This window comes from Citrus sinensis, chromosome 9 (assembly GCF_022201045.2).
Source record: "Citrus sinensis cultivar Valencia sweet orange chromosome 9, DVS_A1.0, whole genome shotgun sequence".
Taxonomy (NCBI): domain Eukaryota; kingdom Viridiplantae; phylum Streptophyta; class Magnoliopsida; order Sapindales; family Rutaceae; genus Citrus; species Citrus sinensis.
This window is the reverse complement of record NC_068564.1, coordinates 12,660,467-12,671,089: the sequence shown is the minus strand read 5'-3', so window position 1 is coordinate 12,671,089 and position 10,623 is coordinate 12,660,467. Positions and strand designations below refer to the sequence as shown.

Sequence of the window (10,623 nt, the reverse complement as noted above, 5' to 3'; positions counted from 1 at the left end):
ACAGCAATTCCTATAACACTAGGCAAATTATTTTGCATCCTCAGCTGTCGCTTATCAGATTTCTCATACCCTTAAGCACCCTAACAATGACCAGTTGCTAACCCACCTACGGTATGACATTATGAGCATACACTCTCTCTACCCTACAAGGTGAATTTTATGTCTAATTCTTCATAAATCTTAACTCAAATATAGCCCTTTTGGGACTCAAGTAATCTCAGTCTAGAAAACTTAAATTAAGATCAAGTATTACTCTAATAATTTCCACTAAGACAGGCCCTTTAATGCCTCTATCTTAACTTGAACCATTAAATGGGTGGCCAACCGAAATAATGATTATAATAATAGGTATTAGAGTAAAATGCTATGGCAATCTTGCAACAACTCATAAGAGCAGTCAAACACCCATTTAGATTGTTTGTCACTTAACTACAATCAAGTTTAGTTTATACTTTGAAAAAGAAAAACAAATAGGAAAATATTGATCATGAAATACATCGGTTCAATCCAAGAGTAAGGAAGGGAACAAGGAAAGAATGATGACAAATTGAATCCAAGTAGTTCTGCTGAATTCTTCACTGGTGCAGACTTGTTTCCCTTGAATTCTGATTTTCCCCTTCTTTTCCTCTTGATTTCTTTGATGTTAATTCACCACCACCTTTTCATGTGATGCGCGCCCTTTTTATAACTGAAAACTAGTGTAAAACAAAAGCCTATGGCGGTCATACGTCAGATTAGGAAACTGCAGATTGTGATTCTACAGATATCCTGCGCTAAGTTTTCTCTATAGTTGTTCCAGGATTGCTACAACAATGGTTGCTCTAGCAATGGCTATAGCACAACACTGTACAGCTCCAGATTTTGTTTCAATTCTTTTGTGGCCATATTCTTCCTCCTTTTCGTCAGTCTATTGCATCAGCATTCCTTCTATGAATTATAAGCTTCTGGAAACCTACAATTATGCACACAATTTGAGAACGAATTACTTTAAATCAAGCAAAACTTATTAAGACTAAACTAAAATGAATGTTTACATAAAATGTAACAAAAATGCAATAAAAACACATCATTTACTCTCTAAGTGATCTTGATTTAAGTCTAGAATTTTCATAATAACTCTCATTTCATAGAGTTATCAGTAATACATCTCCAACATGCACACAGTCTCATACATATCTGACTCTAATTTTTCCAATGCATTTCTATCTATTACTCTTTGACATAATTGATTAAAAAATGCCCATATTCGAAATATTGTTGTCCTAGGTCCACTAGGTAAAAGATTTCTCAATGCTACTGGTAGTAATTGCTGCATTAACACATGACAATCATGTGACTTTAGACCTGTTATCTTACACTCTTCTACTGAAACACAATTAGCAATATTAGAGCTATAACCGTCACGTACCTTTAGCTCAGAAAGACGCTTACAAAATATTATTTTCTCCTCCTTTGATAATGTGAATGATGCTGCTGGCAATGTAAGTTTATTTTCTTTTAAATTAGGCGGCAAGTCTTGTTTGATGCCCATTGTCACTAAATCTCTACAAGATTCAATTCCATATTTTGTTTTTCCCTTTTATGTTCAATAATGTTCCAATGATACTATCACAAACATTATTCTCAATATGCATCACATCCAAGTTGCGACACAAGTCTAACTCCTGCACATAATAAAGTTTTTTAATTCATAATTTAGCTCAAGAAAAAATTAAAAGAAACTAAAATACTGTTATTATCCATTTTTCAAGTATCTTTAAAAATTTCTATCATTAGAAAATTGCTTCAAATACTTATAAACAAAAAACTAATTTAAAAATTACTAAAAACAACTCTTAGACAAATAAAAGAAATGAAGTATTAAACAATGATAATAGATTACCTTCCAATAAGGTAAGTTGAAAAAAATTGACTTCTTCTTCCACATACTTTTTGGTTCATTTTGCCTTATGCTTCTCTTTTTCTTATATTTACCCCAATTGTTTTGAATATTATTTAAGGCAAGTACAATGTCTTCACCCGTCAAAGGTTTAGGAGGCCGTCTTGTTTCTTCCTTTCTATCAAACCAATCTTTTTTCTCAATACGCCATTCATGTCTCGAATGTAAAAATCGTCTATGACCTCTATATACCATCCTTTTAATATTTGCTAACCATTCAGAACATATGTTCGGACCATATATAGGACATGCTAACTCTCCTTTTGTAGTACATCCAGCTAAATTACCATAAGCCGAAAAATCATTAATTGTCCACATCAAAATAGCTTTTAGTTTAAAAGTAGACTTATTCAAAGAATCATAAACTGGAACACCATTGTTCCACAATTCAATCAAATAATCTATTAATGGCTCCAAGAATACATCGATGTCATTCCCTGGTTGTTTTGGCCCTGGTATTAACAATGTCAACATTATGTTCTCTTCAGACATACATACCCATGGAGGGAGGTTATATGTTACTAGGAAAATAGGCCAACAACTGTATACAAACCTAAGATTACTAAAAGGGTAAAACCCATTAGCAGCAAACCCAAACCTAATATTTCTTGGATTAGATGCAAAATTAGGTCATTTCTTATTGATGTTATCCCATGCCACTGAATCAAGAGGGTGTCTCATTTTTCCATCTGAACTTTTGTTAATTGATTGTCATTTTAATTGTTCTACTTTTTCACATAACATAAACATCCTTCTAAGTCTAAGTATTATAGGGAAATAACGCAGCACTTTTGCTGGTACTCCTGTCATAATTTTCTTAGTTCGAGAATTTACTTGCCATGTAGAGGTGTTACACTTAGGACATGTATCTAAATTTTCTTTCTCCTTGGTGAAGAGACAACAATCATTAACACAAGCATGGATTTTTTTATAGCAACTGTCAAAATCCTTAAGTAGTTCTTCATTAAGTGTAGAGAACCAGGTAAAACATTATCTTCAGGTAACATATCACAAATAATCTGAAGTTCATTAAAACCATTATCAGATAATCCATGTGCAATCTTGTGTTTATATAAAGCAACAATTGCTGACATTTTTGTGTATTTTGAACATCCTAGGTATAAAGAAGTCTCAGTAGCTTTCACCTTTTCAGTAAACTCATTTTCTTTTAACCTAGGTGTGACATCATCAATGTAGTCATTTGGGTTATCCATGACACCATAGTTTTGAAGATAAGCATCATTATACATTTCGTAAGTGTCTGTCATCTTCACATCTTTATCTTGCCTAGAAGTATTTGGAGCTTCTCTATGAAAAACCCAATTATCATAAGTGGGATCCATCCCACTTATCATTAAATGTTCATACACCGTGTCTACATGTTGATGACAATAACATGCACATTTTATACATGGACATATAATCCTATCATAATTTCCAACATTTTTTCTAGCCAAGTTGACAAATTTTTGGGCTCCATCTTGAAATTCTTTAGTATATCTACATATAGAAAAGGTTAAAAAAAATAAAACTTTAAATTTAATAGCATAAATTATTTAAATACTGCAATTATGAAATATTGTATTCAAATACAAACCTATTAAGCTTCACCCATTTTTTATCCATCAACGTGCCATCAAGTGCTTGCTTGTAACCTGTTTGATCTGTTGTTTAAATATAAAACACATTTTTTAATTATTTGTCTAGCAAAGAATTAGATTGCTCAATCTAACCAATTCTTTTTCTTACTCTTTTTTTTTTACAAACAGTTACGAATAAAAATAATCAAAATTCTTTTTCAACCCAAACTTGCAAATAAGACATCACGACTATATGACATTATTTAGCAAAAGTACTAGCTCATAAACAAGCATATATACGTATATGATACAACTAAGGTTTTTAAAAGATAAAGATAATCAAACAAGTTATTTGCATGCTACAAAATAAATCATTCAGTATTAAGCATAAAAGAACAAATGATTTCCTATGTGACATGTAACAAAGAATAATAATAATATAAAAATTTGAAAAGTTTGTTTACCATATAAATAGAATCCCAACCAGCAAAAGGAAAATCTTGGCAACTTGGGTAGTCCTACAAGAAGAAAATAAAATATTTATTTTAATTTCACAATTAATAAAAGGAAAAAAATTGGAAGACATCAAATAGCCATTAATAATTACAACGGAAAAAACTAGAAAATAAAAAAAACCAAAATTTTAATGCAAAAGTTACACTTTCTTTCCAACTTTTTCCTAAATTTATCAATCAAATTCAATTTCCTCGATCAATGGTACCAAATAGTGATAGATGCAGTCACAGTAGACTCCACTTTGAGTTTTTCACAGCAAGTTAATTTTATTGAAAGACTGATTGTCAAATGTTTGATCACTATCAAACATGCCACACATGGTGGGCCACCCTTAAAGTTGATTCAACATATTATCAAAGCAAGTAAATAAAACACATTGAATTTTCTTTGACAAAAAATCATGAAATTCATGACCCCTTCATTCATATAACTACTAAATACCAATAAAATGACAGTGATAAGTCGGGTTAATTATCATGAATTTAGTTATGAGGGTGAGAGCCAATTGCTTTATTTTCCCCTTACAAAAAATCAAGATGCAATTTAAGATTAGTTTTACATACAAATTCAAAGGAAACCTCTAGTAATATAGTCTCAAAACACAACAAAATAATAATATGCACATATACAAAAATTTTGAAACAAAAATTATGCTTTTTTTAAAATATTTTAATAAAATTATAATTTAATTAATTGAAAGATAAATTAGATTAACTAGATAACACAATAAGAGTAACGCAACTATTCAAACTTATGTCCCAACAGAACGATTTCCAAATCAAATAAAAAGAAAATTACATATTAAATAAAAGTTCTTACCTTTCCTTGTCGTTGATGGTACAAATGGTGATAATAGGAATTAAAAAGAAGATTGAGGCCAAACCTTTGTGAAATTGCAGAGAGGATGAAATACTAAGGTTAAAAGGGTATACGATTCCAAATAAGAGAGGTAAAATCTGAAAAACTAGGACATTTAGAAGTATCGGTGTTCTAAAAATATGAGATAAAATTGGAAAAAATAAAAAATTTTTGGAAGACTTTGATAACAGCCGAATCTCCATAGAGAATTAACGCGGGAGTGTTTTAGAAGAAGAGGGAAATTTGCAAACTATAGAGAAATTAGTAAAGTGTTCTTATTTGTTTGTGGTAAGATTCTCATTTAACAGGATAAGTCAAAGGCCATCTTTTATTATTAATTAATAGCAAATATCACGCGCTATTGAAAATTATTTTTACGGGGATTGATATTTTTATACTATTAAAAATTTATTATCCAGAGCAATCAACGACAATTTTTTAAAAATATGCCGTCTTATTATATAGTCGAATCTTTTAACAGTGAATATTTTAATACCTTCCATCTTTATATATTTTTAACAACATGTAATTGTAATATGTCGTTACAACTCCACCGTAAAAACTCATTTTTGTTGTAGTGAGTTATTGGGTGATTTCCTTCCAAGGTTGCTGTAGTGTGACCACTAGCACCAATATCTTGATGGCTGGGTTGCTGTAACATCATTTCATCTTGAGGTGGTTCTTATGAGGAGTTAAGTTCTAACCTCTTTTTAGTCACATCAACAGGAATGTCAACATTCTTTCCAGATCTTAAGTTGATTACTTTACAATGTTCCTTACCCTCTCTTCTTGGATCTTCTATATTGCTGGGTAAACTTCCCTGAGATCTGCTACTCATTGCTGTGGCGAGCTGTCCAATTTAGTTTTCCAGGTTTTGTAGAGATGACACAACTTAAAAGTAAATTTTAACTCCCAAGTATAAGAGTGTCTTGTTGTATTATAACTCGGTGAGTCCGAGGTCGATCCACAAAGAAAAGATTTAATTAGTTTATTTTATTTTATCTAAAAATTGAAATTAAAACTTGAATATAAACAATTTAATTTAAAAGAAACTATGGAATTGAACTAGTTAGGGTTATGGATCCACTCTTAAAAATAAATAAAACTTAATAAATTCTTTTTGCCAATTTGTTTTAGATTTATTACTCAAAAGATTAATTATACAAATTATTATTATTTTCCCTTTAATTTTATGATGGATTAAGTATTTATTGTGCCAAAATTTAATTTGTCTACAATAAGTCAAAATACCATTTCACCATGCCTTATATTAAGGTCTTAAGAATTTATTGTGCCAAATTCATTTGTTTGTCTACAATAAATCAAATTTTCAAAATATAAAACATGTATAAAATTAAATAGAAAATAATTTAATTTATAAAATTAAACATAGAATTTGATTAAATCATATTTATTTCTTAAGAGTTTCACCTTCCCCTAACTAATATTATTTAGTTAAGCATAATTAAAATAAAAAGAAGTAGTAAAATTGAATTACTTATAATTAAAAGAAATAAAAACAACTAAAATTGGAAATAAAACTAATTTTATTAATGAAAATAATTATACAAAATATTAAAAACACACCTGGAAATCAAGATTACAAGGAGATGGAGAGAATTTGAGAAGAAGAGAGTTGTAGAGAGATGATTAAAACATAAAAATGAGGCCCTATTTATAGAAAAATAAATTCATAATCCAGTGCTTTGCGGTCCATCATAGGCTTCATGCATGTGCTCCTCACAACCCTTAGATCAAGATCCAATGGCTGGTCAAACTTCAAAAGTCAACATCACACATGGCATCATTTGACTCGTCCGATTTGCCCAAAGAACGGTTGAGATTTGGCGGGTTAATGAGTGGATCGGGTCGACCCGAATACACAGATTCGGATCCTCCAACTTGCTTCACCAACCATTGCCACGTGGCACAATCATGGCCATTGAATCATGAACGGTTGAGATTTAGTCAAGATTGCCAGTTATCCCATGCACTCATATCTATTGTAAGCTTATTTCATCATCCAATCAGTGCTCGGTCAACAGGAAAAGTCAACTTTTTTTACACAAGCCCAATTTTAAGCCGATCTTGATTGATCTTAAGGTTTTCGGACCTCCGGAATCCAAATTTGACCTCCGTTTATCTATTTGGAGCCTCGAAGTACGTTAAATTAATAATTTTCCTAATAAACACATAAAAATACACAAAATTAAATATATTTAAAACATAATTAATAATTCATAATATATTACATAAACACAAATATAAATTATAACATAAGCATAAAATAACATATTATTGCTTGATAATTAAATAATTTTTAATACTAATCACACCCCCCAACCAGCTTATTGCTAGCCCTCTAGCAATTAAAGCGTTATATTAAGATTTATAAAATTCACATGCAAGTTAATAGTTGTTCATCTATCCTCTAAATTACCAAATAAATGAACTCTCCCAAATTCCTTTACCACATTGATGTTCACTCATTATCCAGAATATCATCAAACCTTCTTTTGTGCTCAAGTAATTAACACAATACTTATGGGGCTTCATTAAAAGAAAAACAACATTTTCGTTCTAAAATTCATTAGAAATTATATCTTTAGGCAATAGATTATTCACACTTTTTTTATATATTACATTTCTAACCCGTGTAGCGAGCTTTAGGTCAGTGACTCCCAGACCAGTTGGCCTTAGGGCACTAGGTGTTGAAGCACCCCTACGGACTTAATTACTCGGGTTTCTAATAAAAAGCAATATATCTATTACCCATGTAGCGAGCTTTAGGCCAGTGACTCCCAGACCAGTTGAACTTAGGGCACTAGGTGTTGAAACACCCCTACGAACTTAATTACTCGGGTTCTAGATATAGAAAAATTAAAAACAATTTTTTTTCTACTTTTTTTTTTTAGAAATATACACTTTCTACTACCTTAGATACTTTTCCTAATAAATCAAAAGAACTAAATGCTGTAAAATTTTAACTTACAACCCACTAGTATGTGTCATAATGTGTGTGTGAAGAATGATTCAATAATACCTGTTAAATGAGTAAACAATTAAATAACTTAATAACCAAGTGGAGAGTTCACAAATTTGAGTAATTCAAAGAAAAGGGAACAAAAACAACTTACTATGAATCTCAAAATCAAAATATAATACAACAAGACTATTAGGATGCGTCTTAAAAGTCGTGACTCTTTACACGGCCATCCTAGACAAAAAACTTTTTTTTTTTTTGGCAAAGAAAAGAAAAGAGAAAAAACAACACACATATTTAAAACATACGTCAATTATCCCCACCCCACAACATAATCTAAACATTATCCTAACATTTTATAATTTTACAGATATGTAAAAAAAAAAAAATAATAAATAAAAATAAAAGAGAATAATAAAAGAAGAAGAAGTGGAGATCTCACCTGAACTTGATGCAGAAGCTTAAAAGTAGATAACAAAGATGAAGAAAGAGTCAATTTTTTTGTTTTTTTTTTTAACAACACCCTTAAGATTAAGAAGATGCGTTTCTAGAGAGACTACATTCTCTATATCCTGCCATCTTCGACTCAAATTTGTCCTAAGTTAGTATTTACAAAAAAAAAAATTTGTTATTATTATTATTATTTTTTTTTGTAAACACATAACCAGGACTAAGACATTCCACAATTATCAACTATTCCCTCCCCCCAACCTGAAAAAGTCATTGTCCTCAATATTTTAAAAGGAAAGAGAAAGAGTGTAGAAGACATCACATGAACACTACAACAGAAAATATTTACAAACAGAGAGTTAAATCTAAATCGCACTTCTTATTACTGCTACTGTTACCGTTACCATCATTAGTCGACCAATTCAGTGCAACAGTCTGTGGATCTGGCTCTGGTGTATAAGCTTGTAAAAGATCAAGTAACTCATTAGCAGTAGAAGCAGAGATAAAGAGCTTTTTTACAGAATGTGGAACAAAATGATTCTTTATTGCATGGTTAATAAAAGTTAGCAAGGCGTCATAAAAATTATTAACATTTAACAAACCGATGGGTTTTTGATGAATGTTCCAGTGGGCCCAAGATGCAAATGTAATTAGTGCCTCAAAAGTTGCAAGATCTCCTGGCAAGAAAATAAAAGCATCAGCATGATTCATCATTTCAGATATTCTCTCTTGCATACTTGATACCACTAATTCTTCTCCAATTGGTGGGCCAGACATGCACACTAGCGGTTTCATGGGTTTTGGGATAATGCCGAGTACTTGGCTTCCTCTGGTAAAAACAGCTTCTGAGACAAGTCTTGATAACCCTCGTTCACCTCCTCCATATACAAGATGCAGTTTCCTCTCTGCTATGACACGACTAAGATCTACAGCTGCCTGAACGAACTCTTTGTACTTTCCATAGTGAAACCCAGAAAGCACACAAATATTTTTGAATTGTTTACTCAAAGATGCTGCCATTGGACTAATTTTTCAAAAACAAGTTGTGAGTGTTTGAAAAATGAGCTCATATTTAAAGATCTTGGTGACATAAATAATGAGAAACAGCTGTAAATGGGTTGGCATATTTGTCAAATGACGAGGAAAGCTCGCGGCTCAATAATTCAAAAACAAACAGTAAAAAAAAGTAATGATTAGAAAAAGCAAACAGTAAAAGAAACCAAATAAATATAAAATCACATCGCTAAATGCAATAATGCAAATGATAAAATAACAGTAAAGTAAAATAACCGTGAAGTGAAAGGATATTTACTGGTAGTTGTGATTGTGGCTCACATCTTCCTCTGGTTTTACGTCCAGTAACGGCTTGAACGCCCTCTATGGGTCGAGGATCGGCTTCCCATCCAGTTTTCTTATAAACTGACAAACAGGGTCTTTTTAAGTCAGATTCCCAAGACTTAACTGTGCACTTTGTTTTTAGAATAGTATCCACAAATTGTAAATCTCACGTTGCACAATTCCGCTTCGATGCGTCTAAAGAGATCGTACGATATCATCCAACGATTCTTTACTCATGCCTTCTTTAACGAATTTAATTTTATCTTCACGAGTATCAGAAACCATTCCTAAAGATTTACAATCCGGTCATTTGCAACCAAGTCTTACACAGTTATGACATTTTGAGCCAAGTCATTTAGCTCTCCTTTTCTTAGCAAACGTACTTTTACCAAAACTAGGCATGTAAGAAACAAATTGACCAGAAAACTCACCTGCTAATCGGACCTTTGCTTCAATTAACCAACGAATGTTAGAAGGAATGCCATTGATCATTAACAAACGCAGTCATTCACAACGAGCTTTGTAAATTTTCCTAAGGGCATTCTGAGGGAGAGAGGGAAAATGCTTATGGAGTTTATGTTGTATTTCTTCCATGTTTGATTTTGGGGTTTCAGTTATTGTGGGAAACTGAAGATACCGACTTAAGAAGTCACGGTGTACTGTTATCCGCCATTTATACGGGAAAATAAATCAAAACACACCAAAATCAAATCTGCAAAATCAAATCAAGCGTGAAAGCGAACAAAAAAAAAGCACACAATATAAAAGGAAAATGAACTTACATTCGTCCTCTCATTGAGTTAACCTCAAGCTCCATTTGAAATTCATATATGCCACTCTCTACTGTTCTGAGTTGTCCCTCTAGATCCTCAACATAGGACATGAATTCTGGTGGTTGCAGATCCCAAAGTGGATGTGATTTACAACTTTGTATCAGGCCTCTTAAGTGAAATTTTATA

The 10,623-nt window shown here is 31.7% G+C and overlaps 1 protein-coding gene across 1 annotated transcript; it reads right to left on the bottom strand.

Annotated features, from left to right (window-relative positions):
* Positions 1–6,422: 6,422 nt before the first annotated feature.
* On the bottom strand, positions 6,423–9,760 carry LOC107174513 (probable cytokinin riboside 5'-monophosphate phosphoribohydrolase LOGL10). Its single transcript, XM_052433156.1, has one exon. The coding sequence runs from the start codon at positions 9,344–9,346 to the stop codon at positions 8,672–8,674; it is 675 nt and encodes a 224-aa protein (XP_052289116.1). The 5' UTR covers positions 9,347–9,760; the 3' UTR covers positions 6,423–8,671.
* Positions 9,761–10,623: the final 863 nt, after the last annotated feature.

What these genes read in the sequence shown, in the direction of transcription:
- LOC107174513 (XM_052433156.1), bottom strand. Translation starts at nt 9,346, where the DNA reads ATGGCAGCATCTTTGAGTAAACAATTCAAAAATATTTGTGTGCTTTCT.